Source organism: Atractosteus spatula, chromosome 11 (genome assembly GCF_055471065.1).
Source record: "Atractosteus spatula isolate fAtrSpa1 chromosome 11, fAtrSpa1.hap1, whole genome shotgun sequence".
In the NCBI taxonomy this organism is placed as follows: domain Eukaryota; kingdom Metazoa; phylum Chordata; class Actinopteri; order Semionotiformes; family Lepisosteidae; genus Atractosteus; species Atractosteus spatula.
This window is the reverse complement of record NC_142716.1, coordinates 32041177-32056793: the sequence shown is the minus strand read 5'-3', so window position 1 is coordinate 32056793 and position 15617 is coordinate 32041177. Positions and strand designations below refer to the sequence as shown.

At 39.7% G+C, this 15617-nt stretch overlaps 1 protein-coding gene across 1 annotated transcript; it reads right to left on the bottom strand.

The window, feature by feature from the left end:
• Positions 1 to 3632: 3632 nt before the first annotated feature.
• LOC148823851 (ras-related protein Rab-3B-like) lies at positions 3633 to 15021 on the bottom strand. The gene is made up of 4 exons (XM_088928156.1): positions 14966 to 15021; positions 12044 to 12251; positions 4915 to 5033; positions 3633 to 4009 (listed from the first exon to the last, which is right to left on the bottom strand). Exons 1-4 carry the CDS (start codon positions 15019 to 15021, stop codon positions 3781 to 3783), a joined length of 612 nt encoding a protein of 203 aa, XP_088784282.1. The 3' UTR covers positions 3633 to 3780.
• Between the last annotated feature and the right edge of the window lie 596 nt (positions 15022 to 15617).

Sequence of the window (15617 nt, the reverse complement as noted above, 5' to 3'; positions counted from 1 at the left end):
TTTTCTGGTGATTTGACCAGACATGCAGTCACAACGAACACCCGATTCTTTGAGCAGCTCAGTTGATTAATTTTAACAGTTACTAACAGCTATTCCACAGTTCAGAAAATCAAAGCTCTCGTAGTGTATGGCTGCAAACCTAGATGAACTCAGAGGCTGTGCTGGATAAACTCTTTAGTACTTCATATTGAATATTGCATGTCTTTTAAGGGCGTTTTGTTAACTGTCCACGAATAGTCCTGCGAATAAAGGAATAATTCTTGAAATCTGAGGACACCAACATTTACGTTTGTAGCTGTATACATGTAAAAATAGTTAAAAGCCATTTTTTAATAGATATATTACGCCTAAATTAACCAGAACCACAAATACATGAGGCAGAGTACCAAGATTGCATATGAACAGGATATTGTCCTGTAACTCAAAACTGGGTATGAGCAGTCAGCTGTTAATGTGTATGTAATGTTATACCACTGTTCAACAAGGATAGTCTCAAATGTCCAGGCACGTGTGGATCATCTGAGTTTACATTGCATGAATGATACTGGCATAGCTTTTTTTTCCCTAAGCTTTCCAGCTTCCTCACATTTAGGAGTGTCAAGTGTAACATACTTCCGAGTCCTGATTGCTCTCATTTCAACTTCAGTTCTGATGGTGTAACAAAAACACAAACTGTTCCCGAAGGTCCACTGTATTTAACAGCTCCCTATTCACTTCGTAAACACTTTAAAACTGTAATGCTTTAAACAGTCTATATACATATAATTTTGTGAGTCAAAAATATTTCTCGGGGTACTGGGAAATTTAATTTGCTGTCAGGGGGAGTAGAAAGATTGTTTCAGTTTCTTATTGTTATGGACAGGCTGGTAACAGATACTTGGAAAACTGAATTCTCCTTACAGTATTTTGTCAGGAGCTAAGCTGTTCTGTATTTTCTCATTTGCATGCCACTTGCAATCATTATGAGAGAGCTGGTGTTTTTATTCTTTTGACCAGTTTTCACATTAGGACTTCTAAATCATCATTGTGAAGATAAAACTCTGCCAGCATGGTACTGATGATAAAAAGACATCCTTCTTTTTTTTTTTACAAAAAATCTCTCTGTTTCATATCTTAGTTGCCAAGGAACTGACCCAAAGATTTCCACTTATGTGTGGTTATACCCTTGTCCATCAATGCGTCTTGCTTTTTTGAAAGCATAGGTCTCTTAAAGAGTTTCCAGTTGGAGAACATGCACAAAGAGGCTGTGCATTGCAGACATAGTTAGTGCTGTTCTGCACTCTGCATGTAGATCTGGAATCAATAAAACCCACATAAAATTAAAAATAAGTTTTACATATTTCCAGGACCAGTCAGTCAAACTTGACTCATTAGGTACGCATGAATAATTCAGTCCCTTTCTTTTGGCAAGTAAATCATTTAGTTATTTCTTCCCACAGAGTGCTGGCTAATTCAACAGTTTCTCAGTTTGAATGTTAACCTTTTCCATCAATGTCATTCTCTCTCCCTGCCAGAAAACATCTCCCAAATGACCTATTAAGCATTGCCTGGCTAGCCCCGATGCAGTGGTACTGTAGATCATATCGGCTGCCCTCAATCTCCTTACACCACAGAAGGCCAACCTACTTTTACTGTCTCCTGACAACGAGGGGCGCTGTGAGCTAAAGGAGAAGTGGTTTGGAACCCAGTACAGTGTGGAAGGTGAGGGGAACTATCTCATGTGTGTGTTAAAATTAATTGGTAATTTTGGAGTGGTGTCTCATTTTAACTGTAGTTTAAAAGATCGCAAAGTAAAGAAAGTCTTTGTAATTACTATCCAGAAAAAGTTATCAACAAACTTGCTCTCAGTGAGAGCCACGCCTTTTCTTGCAGAGTTATGAGGCTTACAGGTTCCTCTGACAAGTGCACACTTCAAAGAATAGCATGCATAGCGCAAGGAAGAGAAGAAACACTGACACTCCTTCATGGAGACCTTACAGGCCTGGGAAATTCCCTCTCTGAGACGGCGCAGGACAGAGCAGAGAGAGACACTGACCCTCCCTCTCTGAGACAGTGCAGGACAGAGCCGAGAGACACACTGACCCTCCCTCTCCGAGACAGTGCAGGACAGAGCAGAAAAGTCCTGAAGACAGATACACATCTTGCATTATTAAATGAAATCCCTTAGATTGGCTAGTTTTAAACGATTTTAAGAATAACATAAAATCATACTTGAAAACTAATGTGTAAGAATTATAGTGTTTAAATTGAATCCAAATTGTTGCTGCTAATACTTCAAGGAATTAATTGTTCCTGTTTTTACAGAAATTGACAAGGAATGGAGCAAGCGCTGGTCTGCCGACTTTGAGCTGAACCCAGACTTACACCTCCCCGCAGAAAACATGTTTATCGGTAATTAAGAACCAGAGCTTTACTATTGCTGTGTCTGAACATTAACTGTCTGCAACAGAGGTGTCAAATTCACTTGCTGTGCCAGGACAGATTTGATTGAAATGTGTTTAAAAGAGGTCATATATGCCATAATTTATGTAAATACAAGGTGCAACCATTACATAGTGTTATTTATTTATAGTACTTTTGTGTTTTTTGTTTTTATATTACAACAAAATACTTGTTCTTCAAAAAGTGATGGGAAGTCATTGCATTCACTAGAAGCCAATTTAGCAAAATACAGTATGCTCATTACCATCTTCACATTGAAATGTTTCTGTAGTTAATCATAGTTATTTTAAAATATTTTGGAATATTGTGTAATATACTGTAATTACACCACCCTTATTAATATGAATGAAATATCCTTAAAAAACTGGGTACTTTTCAGTGAGATCAATGCTGGTTTAGTCTCAGAATTTTCTTCAGAATATTGCAGCAGTCTGGAGGAACTGTGTGTGTAGGTTTTGGAAGTGTCAATTTGTTTTCCACCTTTTTTGTGCAAAGGTGCAGCAGTCAAACTAGATCTTTGACATAATCAAACCTCTACAGAGGTAGATAGAGGTAAAGAACTATAAGATGCGCTGTGACTGCAAGACCAGTACAGTCATAATCCCATAACAAGGGTGCCTGTTCCATGCAAGCTGTGCAGGTTCAGGCAAGAAACAATTTGAAACCCAGTCTCTGACCTCAAGTGACAGAGGGTTTGAACACGGGCTCAGTGGAAAGTAGATCAGATCACTTTATTGGCCATATACAGTTTCTTGTATTAGGAATTTGTTTTTTTGCATACCTCAACTTGCACTCCATGAGACACACACAAATTGGTTTAATAACGCAATAGAGGGATATCAGAAAAACATTCAGTCTTCAGACAGATATTATGAAGTATAACTGAAGCTGTATACAGTATGTAGCTGTATTTGAATGTAGTCTAAAGTTGTCAGTATAACACCTTCATGAAGGTGTCCTACCCACTGGGAAATAACATTCAGAAAAATTGACAATTTATCCTAAAGATGCAACAGAACCTCAACTATTTATGACCCCAATCAAACTATAATGAGCTCTGATTATTTCAAAAGCTGGAGCTGTTTTGTTGTTTTGAACAACAGTCAAAAACATCAGGAACATTGCTTACTACTACATTACAATGTGAGTATATGTTTACCATATTTTCATTGTCCCGTCAATCAGATGGAGCTCAGCAGACACGCTTATACTGGACAGCAATGTTACAGACTGGTCTGATGCCCTCACAGCCACCCCATCCACTGAACAATGAAGAAGCCGGAAAACCGCGACGAGTTGCCAAAAACTGGACGAAGCCAGTCGGTTTCCTGTTTAAGTTTAAGGAGTTTCCATCCTATTTATTTCTCTGCTTCTCCTAACTCTTGTACTAGGAGGGTCTGACAGCTCCCACAGGAGTTTACCCAGCTGTCTCATGGACCTACCCAGCTGGTCAGCCAGCTGCTTGCCCTTGTCTGCTGGCACCACTCGCTCATCATCCATGTCGCACTTGTTGCCCACCAGGATGACCTGGGCATTGTCCCATGAGTGGGTCTTGATCTGGGTTGCCCTAAGAAACACAGAAGAAACATACAATACATAGTAATGATGTTCAGTGGTTATGGAGGAGTACATCATTACTCTATACAGAAACTGCTAGGTCGCAAAGCACTATGGGATATCCCAAAATTTGGAAACTAAGCTCTGTTTCTCCCCTGTGAATTAAACTGACTCCAGATGTATTGTGGAATACCGAACAGAACATTCCACTCAGCAGCTAAGGAAGCCTGTGACAGTTCCCGTTAAACCATTTCAAAAGAACGCCAGTCCAGCCAGTTGTGCATCTCATCAGATCTCAGAAACTAAGAAAGCCTGAGCCTGGTCAGGACTGGACGGGAGACCTCGAAGAGAAACAAGAACGCTGCTATACAGTACGTTGTATAGATTGCCTAGTGAGTGGTGCTCTTTCTTTCTGGACTAGGACTTCCAAAAGCAATATCACAATGTTTTGTAACAGGGGACACTACACATACATGTGAGGCATTAAATAAAGTCATTGTACCATGGTACACTCCTAAAATCACTAGATTTAGCCAGTGTCCTAGCTAAATTCTACTTTGGCGTACTGAATTAAATCCCCCTGAATTAAGTTAGTGGAGCAGTTTTCTCACTTCATTTTTTCTATTTCAACAGTGGATGAAAGGGGTCGCTTTCTATATGTAATAGGGTGAAAAGTGTTATATAGTATAATCCATTTAATTAATTAGAACTGAAATGTTATGCAGAGACGGTCTTAAAGAGTGAGAATTTTGCTTCCAGTATAAAAGTGTTTAGAAAACGAGGATTGCCTGTTATTTTAGTGAAAATGAACGCAACACTTGTATTGCTTTGTAGCCTGAAGTTTTTCGTTGAACTTTTTTGCAGCAGCCCGATAATTATCTGAAATACTGCCCTGGACACTTGTGTTATACCTACCAGTCCTGCACGGCATTAAAGGACTCCTCATTGCAGATGTCATACATGAGGATAAAGCCCATAGCACCCCGGTAATAGGCTGTTGTTATGGTCCGGTACCGTTCCTGCCCTGCAGTGTCCTGAGGAAATCAAAAGGTGAGCATGAGTTAAAGACAGTAAAATTCCTTTGCCCCCGCCATGGAAGTATTGTACTGTAAATAAGACAGGAGTACGGGTTAAATCGTACAAGCTACAGAAAAACTGAAGCCCCACAGCTCGTTCCTTGGCCTGGGGTTTTTGTAGCAATCCACACAAGGCTTGATGGAATCTCTTCTCTCCACTAAAAGGTTGTGAACCACTTTTAGTAACCAATCAGGTTACTAAAGTGAGAAAATATTATTTTAAAAGCAAAGCTTTATGATGCACCCGCAAATCCCAGTGATTTGTTGTCACCTGAAGGAAACTAATTGCACATGACAGGGCTGGCTGCTGCAATCACCTCTTAACCTCAATCACACTGGAGCAGGCAGTTATAATCTCTTCCAATATCTCCTTCCTGACTTACTAAACACAGCAACACACCCCTTTTCTCTCAAGTGCTGCAGAAATGCTTTGCAAGGAGAGATTATCAGCCTACTGCTCCCTTTATCTTCATAATTCTGTTTTTTTGGGGAATCAGAGTGCGTCTTTGCCACAGTACAAAATAACTTAGTAGGGTTACACCGTGGCACTGGACTATCCGGCATATGTAGATCAATAAAATTACAAGAACAAATAATATGTTTCAGTGTTGATCCTGAAGAATGGTATAGAGGACTCAAGTGAAAAGTAACAACAAGTGGATTTAGGATCAAGAACAGAAGGTATAGCTTTATTCAAGGGGTTTCAGGAGCCTGAAACATATTGCCAGACAGGTAGCAGAATCAAGATTATAACCTGGGATCTTTCAAGAACACAGCTAAACAATATCAGATCAATTAACTACAAGAAACCAAATGAGCAAGTTGGATCTTAGAACCATCTCGTTTGCAACATTTTTATGTTCTAATCATCATCCTCATCACCATTCATATATTTGGATCCTGACATTTGTATTTAATCATATAAATTATGATGCACTTAAACGGATGACTTACCTAAACAAATTAAATTTGATGCTCAAACAGAAGAAAAAGCCAAGTATAAAAAAAACATAAAAAGATTTAAACTAGGTACCAGATCTGACATGAATCAAAGAATTCTACAGTCAAGAAGCAATAGAGTGTACTGCCCTGAGCTGTGTCCAGAAGGAACATCAGAGCACAGACAACACAGACAGCATGGAAATGTACAAAGCAATAGAAAGTTACTGATGTAATCTGAAGCTAATACAGTTAAGGCCTTAAAAATAATCAGCAGTACTTCCTACGAGGGAACTGAACCTGTGGGACCTTTGGTAACCAACTTTATTAAGGAAAACTAGTGTTAACTTGAATTAATGGTTTCCTATCAGTTAGGGAAAATTTAAACTACATAAGAACAATTCCAACAGCACTGGAAACCATCTCTAGTCTATTTAGTAAGAAGACACGATCAACTGGATCAACAGCAGCACTGAATAAAGTCCGACAGAACAAAAATATACAGAGAGAGAGAATCAACACTCATAGATAAATCACTAGCAAACCTAATGAGCGTTTTCTATACTAGGCACATATCTGAAACCAGACAGAAATAGTTTCTGTAGCTTCTTTGCAGACTGCTGATGATTTTCTAAGCAAAGGCACACTGCATGTTCCTGAACCTTTGCAGAAAATGGTACATTTAGATATGGGCCAATTATTACTGAGCAGGCTGGACACAAAAGTCTGCTTTTTTAACAAAGTAATATAAGCAATATAAGTAATATATATATATATGAGTAATATAAGCTAATTAAAAAACAAAAGGAATTGTTTCAAAACGTAATGGATTTTTTTAAGACGCACTACAAGGGATACCATTTTACATGGGTCACATTAAATGTCATCACTGTTCAATGGCACATTCAAGCTACAGAAGGCAGATGACATCATTTAAAAGAAGTAAAGTAGCAGAATCCTTAGCCAGTGAAAATGTGGTGTGCTTCCTCTGAGCAGCCACTTCAAATATCTCTATCATTCTTTTGCTGTTAACACAAAACACAGTAACAATCATGTAATGCAGTTTAGGATGGATTTTCCCACAGTACTCCAGAATATAAAGATCCAGTGCAACAGAGACTCTGGTTCTCGGCATCACAGGTAAATGTTCCTCCTTCCAACACAGACACAATACACAATGAATTACAACCGGGCTCCAGTAATACACAGCCAATGAGCACTGATACTTATAGGGGTGTCAGATGTGAGAACAGCTTGGTCTTTCAGGCTTGCTCTACATCATGAAGCAGTGTTTTACACCTGATCCTTGGGAAACATCAGTCAGTGCTTTCTGTCCTAGGCACTCCCTTTGCTTATTTTCCACACTGGACCTTGGGTCCCCATTTCATTGCTGAGTACCACCAAAACTCAAGCCCTGTCTTGACATTATCTTTGCAAAACTGATCAAGCGGAACAGGGGCTTATTGCCGAGACGCCAGCCTTGTGAGTATGAAGGCTCATGAAGTCTTCAACCACCCAAATCCTGGTGATATCCAGCAACACCCACCCTGAATGGATTCCTGCAACCTTACTTCAGATTTAATAAGATAAGTCAACAAAGATATTAGTGAGTAATTAATGAGTAATTGTGTATCTGGTGTATACAGGTACATAGTAAATGGTTAACATACTGTATGAAGGTATGCTTCAGTTTTAACAATCCCTTTGTATCATCATTTTCCTCATCAGGTCTGAGGAAATAAAGTCAGGTAGTCTGAAAGAAGGACATTAGCATGCTAGCCTGTAACAGAACTTTGTTTTGGATTGTGCTCATGTGTTAAGATATCGCTTTGCTCAAAGAGGGCTTGGAAGCACAACTCCCTGGTAACTAGTTCAGAACCCCAAAACACAATACTCTGCTACCCTGTGCAACATCACATGGCCTAGGAAAATAAATAGAAGCATGAAGAGTGTCAGTAAGTTTTTAACAGTTGTTAAAGTGCTTTAATTGAGGTTTTAGCTCACTAACAAAAAAAGCCTCTTTAAATGTGTAATAGTCAGTAATATGCAAGATGTAGCACTTAAATCTAAATTAAATCTGTATCGTCAACCTTCAAAAGCAAAAGGCCAATCCAGATGTGTCTCTGTAGCAGCATCTTGTGTTTCCCAGTGGTTTAAGAATTCTTGTTTGATCAGGCCAAAGGTATCAGTCAGCTAGTGCCCTAATGACGTTTTCTAGTCATTTTTTGTATTTTCACTGGGAGCAGCTCTCGTGTTTACAGCCAGCATCTATTGTACATATTGGCTGATGGAAGTTGGTCACGTTTTTTTAACATGACTATTTTTAGCCCTGATTTTTTCCTGCTCCAATCCAAGATTATTATGCTGCTTATTATTTACTGCACTTTACTCCAAGAGTGTGGATAATCATCGGCCCTTACTTCTATATTCACAAAAAAAGATTCCTCCCCTAACAACACTAGGCCTGCTTTCATTCCCTGAGGAAACACACTGGGATCGGCAGAAGGTGTTGCTGTCATGGCAACCACCTCCCTGCAAGTGCGTTAACAGCTCTAGGCCCCAACCATGAGGATTACTGACGTGAAAACATGAAACACAGGGCTTCAGTATTTCCTGCAATAATCACAGACAGATCAGCTGACTGTGCACTAGCATCGCTATTTCACTCCGAGTTTAACACATTTTTTATAGGAAAAGATTAAAAACCTCTCTTAACAAATGTAACTGACAGGAGGCAAAGGATTTACACTGGTGTAAGCAGGGCTGGCCCTAGCTTTTTGGGGGCCTTAGGAAACATTTTGGAAAAGGGCACCTCCATATTCACTACTAATAATACCACTAGTAATAACACCACTAATAATATTTAGAACAATGAAATTAATGAATTATATAACTAGAAAACATATTAACCAGCTTTGAAGAAAACAAAATAAGTTACAAACAAGAACAGGAAGCACACATTTTACAAGGATAACTTGTATGTTAACATTGAAAGTCATAAATAGGAACATTAATAACAACACATAACAAGACCTCCGTTACTTCAAAATTATCGCAAATCATAACTTACAAATTACTGCATTGAAACCTTTGTAGAAAGGATTGTAAAAATAAATATGTAATTAAGTAAGAAATAAGCTCAATTACAAGAGTGAGATCAATAAGGCTGAAGAGATGGGAAAATTTTAGAAAAAAACGTTCAGGATTTCGGGAGGCAAAATCATCAATTACATCTTCACACGCCAGGTGCTGACCTACTGCGTGACTGATGCTCATGATGGCCAGTTGAGACGATGCTCATGATGGCTGAGACGGTCATGTGCCACAGCTGACCTCAGGTGAGAGACTGCAACCTGAAGGGCTACAGGTTGGGTTTACAAAACCACCTTTTAATGAAACACAGGAGAAACTGCAAGGAAAATCAATGCGTTTTAAAGTCGATTATGTATAACTGCTGAACACTCACTTGTAGCGCACATTTGCTTTCATGCTTTTTTTGGCTGAGCAGCACTGATCTTTAGCCGGGTGACCAGGCGGCACGTGTACAGACGTGCTAACGTCTAGTAAAACACCTCCAGCAGGCTGTGTCTAGCCTGAAAACGTGGCTTAACTACCAGTTACATGGATCTGACAGACTCACAAGCCAATGAAATACAAATGCATTATTACTTGATTTGGCACACCTCTGTTACAAGATTGCCTATCCGGTTCTTCTTTTCTGCGCTTCAGAAGCATTACGTTCTTGATCATGATTGGTCAGTTTTTGATCGGGCTTTCACTAGGATCATCCACCGCAGCAACAGAAGAAGACGTTACAGTACATTTTTCACTCACATTTGAACATGGCGATTAAAAAAAGTGGTGTGCATCGAGGGGGCCCCATGGTGGCCCCTGGGGCCCAAGGGAGTCACCAAGTTTGCCTTTGCCAGGAGCCGGCCCTGGGTGTAAGCAGCAATAAAGGGTCCCTCACTAACATAGCAACTACTGGAGCAAGCTCTTTACCCACCTGCTGAAATGGGCTGTAGCAACACTTTAGCAATAGGATTTGGTTATTGAAATCCTTTGGAAAATATGGAATAATGAAATGATCAGTTTAAGCACAAAGCTAAAGGCACGTAAATCCTTATCTCTGTCAAGGCTCTTAAAGGGCAGACAAAGGAACTTAAATGGCCTTTTTGATGGTATCTTACCAATTGTACTCAAGTTAACAAGATATTATTCTGAAGACATTGAAGGAGAGATTAGAGAATGGGTAATGTAGTCGCCAACTGGAAATGTTGAGCGATTCTGACTTAGAGGCATTCAGTCAAAATCCCACAGATGGCAGCTTCACACCATTGGCTCCTCAGCCAAGCACAGGCACCAAATGTCTGAACCTGCGGTTCCTCTTGAACGGAGCAGGACTACAATCAGAACAACACCTCCTCGGTACGGTAAAACTAACCTGGCTCACGATGGTCTCACATAAAAAGGGTGAGAAAACTGGACCAAGCAATTCCAAACCAATACGTCTGACTTCTAGTATACAGTATGTAAGGTAATGGAAACAACTATTAGAATTAAATCATAGGATCACCTGTACGGGACGAATCCACCATTTACCCATTTTCTATCTGTTTCATCCAATTCAGGGTTGCGTGGGAGCCAGATCCTATCCTGGCACGTACCAGGCAGTGGGATACACCCTGGAGAGGACGCTAGTCCACCACAGGGCACACACAGACACAAACACGGATACATACAGTACACACTAACACCTGGGCCATTTTTCCCAGAAGGCAATTAACCTACCAGTATGTCTTTGGACTATGGGCTTCTAGAACATGACTGGGTAGTTTTTTCCCCACACTTCCACAACCCTTTAGTAAAGAATGCTTTTTGTATTTTAAATGCTCCTCCATGTACAGTAGAGTAGTTTCCACTTGTGTCCTCTGATTTGTATTTCACTATTCAGATCATTGTTTCATTAAAACTGTGTAGCACAACGCAACAATGTGTGGTCTTCTTACACTTCAAACCACTGTGAACAAATCCTCATGGAAAATTATAACATATGCTGAACTGCTTCATGCAGCTGTATAGCAAGTCCTTGTGCACATTTGTTCTCAGTTCCTGTCTACATAGGTACCATGCTTATCTGCTCCATCATGCAGTTTTCACGTCACAGCTGTGTAAATACCCCAGCTAACTTTTCTAAGTACTCTGTACTAAGAGATGATTCCTGGGTTAGTTTTTTTTCCAACGACTGATCAACATTACAGTATGTCCTCTTTGGAGGAGTCATAATAACAACGCTTAACAAGTTACAACATGTTCAGAATCCTGATAAGATCCTCTGCAGGTGATCGCCTCACTCCTGTCTCGAAGTCCTTACACTGGCCTCCTGTATAGGATTCAAGTTGATTTTGAAATCGTTCTGCATAGAAAGAGCACAGCGGGCAACGGAAGATGTCTAATCCAGTTACGGTAATTACAGCAGATCGGTAATGGTTGGGGAGTTGGACAAAGGGTGTTAGTGTGAGAGAGCAATAGAAAGTCATGAAGGTTACATGATAGTGAAACCATGATAGGTTACTAGTGGTTCCTGTTTCTGGGGTATCAATACATCACAAGTCTGATATATATTAAACAAATGGAAAAGAGGAATGACTAGGAGTAATGACCAAACCAGGGAGGAAGGGGTTAAAACATCAGGCTTGGTCCAACTTTAGCCGATTGACCACTCTCCCAGTTCTAGGGAAAATGTGGTTTTATGCACATAGGTCCTCCAGGCCTTTGCTATTCAATGAGAGGATCTGCTTCAGTATATTTAAACCTAAGGTAAAAAAGAAAAACATTTTCATAAAGGCTATTGTGTGATTGTTCCACCTTCTACATCCGCATTATTTCTATCCGTTTTTGTAACTGCCTTGCATTTTATTTGGAGTTGCGCGTTTTCCACGTATTGTAAAGCTCTTTGAAGCGATAGATTTTACACATCCATTCTAAAATGACTTTATTGTGAAGAGTGCTATAACAGGTGGACTCACCCAGATCTGCAGCTTGACCCTCTTGTCATTGCGGTACACAGTCTTGACCTTGAAGTCGATGCCCACGGTGCTGACGAAGGAATTGCTGAAACAGTCGTCGGCGTAGCGGAACAGGAAGCTGGTCTTGCCCACGCTGCTGTTGCCAATGATCAGCAGTTTGAATATGTAGTCAAAATTCTGGTCCGAAACGGGAGTCCACCTTGGCCATCTGAGTGAAAGGAAGGAACACCATGATATCAAACCTCTGATACTGGAGTCTTTTACAGTCACTTAGAATAAACAGTGTAATACACTTAGGACCACATGCAGCGACAGAGTTGGGTCTTGGGCAGCAGCTTCGTGATGATTGCTTTAACCACTAAACAGCCTTGTTTCCCAGCTGATGCAATCATAGTATCGTGGTATTAAGTGTAAATTACAATGGATTTACATCTGAATAGATTGTAAAGACCCATAATGCTTTTATTGTGTGTAAAAATGTGGCTTCAGAGCTCTTCTATTATTATTTCCACAGTACTCAGAAATAGGGTATAAAAATCAGCAGATATCATTGTGACATCCACATTCTGTCCCAATTCTAACAACACAGTGGATGCACTGTCCTAAAACTAAGCTCTTTAAGGCAAAGCTTAATTCTGGTAAATTTGTTCTTGCAACTTCTCAAGTCTCAAGTTTGTTAAAGTAGTCAAGATATATAAGGGCTCATTCAAAGCCTTATTTTAACCATTATTAATGAGTTTACTAATTTATGTAGAATTAACCTGGTAGAGGAGGTATTTGTATATCTGTTTGCTAAACACATAGACTACTCATAGCAGAGCTGCGGGCACACGTTGTTTGTCTGCCTTTTGTGACAGAGCTGCACATCATGAAGTGGGTAACTAAACTGTATGGAAAGAACTAATTACATGTCAAAGAATCATGACACTAGGAGATTTATAGGCCGTGGGCTGCCAAGCAAGCAATAATCTTCCAACATTTATGGTCACACACCAGTTCATTATCAGCCTGGAACAATAGTACATAAACAAAAATACTGTGCAATCAGGCATTGAGCCATCTTTTAATACTTTTAAAAGCCTTTACTTCAAGGACAATTTTGCAAAAGAACAATATGGCTCTGTGGAAACCACTGTTTCTGAGTTTTTTTTAAGTAAAACTGGATATTTTATTACTTATGTTTTTTCCTTAATTTGCATGACATCGTGAGAAAAATTGTACACACAAATATTTGATGAGCTTGGCCTGTAGGGAGGGCTGTTTCACTGTCTGTTTTTTTCAAAAATTGCTCCACAAAACTTAGCTTTTTGTATGTCCAGCACAGAGATCTGGTTGAAATAACATGCTGAATCATAGAGAAGACAAAAATACAATGTGCTTTGGCTTTTTCTCAGTTACTGTCACTGCTCAGTGGTAATTATTTTCCAGCTCAAGCAGAACAATGATCAGCTGAACTCCTGTTAAGCTACCATTCGTAAAAACAATAAACTTTTCACAACAGCATTAGTGTAAATTAATAGCACTTGTAATGAGGTGGCTTTCAAAGGCTTTCACTCTGGAGAATTATGTGGTCCCATTTCAAAATGTAACTAAAAGCTCAAGGGCAGGGATCTCTCAAGAAACAGCACATTGATGCAAATGATTTCACATTGATTCTTTTTTTTCCACTTTTGGAAAATTTTTGGACATATTCTGGCACTTACTTGCTGTTAAAAAGTGAGGATGAATTTTTTGGTGTGGCAAAAAAAGCTTTGCAATTGACTCTAAAAGCGTGGATTTTAACAGAAGCCATCTCGTTCTCCAGAAGAAATTATCCTGTTGCCTTGTTGGTGTGTTATGCATCAGCAGCTTGTCATCAGAGGTCTGAATAACCCAGTGAAACAACACTGATCACAGTCAACTCCAAAAAAGGACAGTGAATTTCAAAAGTAGACTTTGCTAAGAAATTACAATTTAAGCCAGACCTTCTCCTAAGAATGCAACCCACTAATTCTGCATTTAATGATGCAAATTCCTGCTTTATGCCAAATACAAATTTAACAAAGTGCTCCTGTGAATAGGTGTTTGTTATCACTATTATGGCTCTCCTACATAAAAGGGTCTGTCATCTCTATTGTGATAGGACTATTCAGGTATTTCAGAAAGGATGTCCACAGGACTCCAAAATCCACATAATGAAAAGATACTCGGATGTATTTCTAAACATACTGTATGCATATTACAAGCCAAATGAGGGTATAATGAAACTGAGCAACTGGACACGGATGGAGAAAGGCTTGAGATTTTATTATGCCAGTGAAAATGAACAGAATTTACTTTACCAACATTTGTCAATGTGTAAGGAGGAATGGAACTGAATTCTTCAAGGTATTAAGTGCAATAAACATCTAAAATAATTATTAATTTTGACAAACATGAGTAACTTCAAATGTAACATACCCAGGGAGGGAGGCCTGTCTTCTGACATCAAACTGAAGCAGATATCTCATAAATGCAGTAGCTAGTATTACAGAATAATTTGCGAGCTTGTTACAGTGGGTAACAGTGTAGCAGAGAGTAAAAAAAAAGCACATTTTACCTTCTCTATTGTTGCTACTGTACTTGCTATGTTATCCTGAAGAAACACTACTATGTAACTGAAACATGAATTGGAATATTATCTTAGGGTAGTGTTTCCCACTAGCAGTGTTTTTGTAGTATACAAATACGTACAGTATCTTTGTAACATTTTGCACTGTATCATCATTGGAAAGGACAATCTAGATTTCTACAGTTGACACTTCCCATAATCCCATATTAGGAGACAGGAAAGGCTAGGAATGAAATAATTCATTGCTTGTTTGGTAGCTGGTAATGTATTGATCCAGGAATTTCATCCAGTCTTTTTCCCAAAGGAACCGACAGAGTCACATGTTTGGCCACCTGAATCCAGCCACCCAGATCTCTGTGGGTTGTAAGAGGACCAGGGGAAGGGTCATTTATAACCGGTATTTCCGTAACGAAACGCTGGATATACTAGATATAGACCGAGGCAAGATGGCCGCCAAGGATAACCAGCTGACCCGCTGTTGGAAAAGATCTATGCGGCGAAACAATGAGACACAGGTGAGCTGCGTCAGGAAACGGAAAATAAATGCCCCAGAAGCAGTGAGTCGGGGCGGAAGTCGATAAGGTGAAAGTGTTTCGGAGGAAGGAGAGATTTAGGAGTGTGTCTGAAGGAATTTAAGAATAACGGACTATTGGATACGGGTTTTGACTAAGATTACGGATTACGTTTTGGATACGGCGCAGAGTAGTGTGGACATACGGATTTGGGAACTTGGATCGTTTAAGGATACTTGTAACGGATTGCGGAACGGATTTGGGGAGACATATGGACGAAGAACACAGAAGATCAGTGTGGTGTGAGTTAGATCTTTTGCACCTATTTTCCCCCGGCGACACCACAGGGTGATGAAGTGTCTTCTGGTGTACACCCCGAATGCTTTTATTTTCTGCTTCTGCCGCGAAGCCTTTGTTTTCATGTTGGTCTTTTCCAACAGCCTGCAGGGTTCCTCACATTTTTCCAAACCCC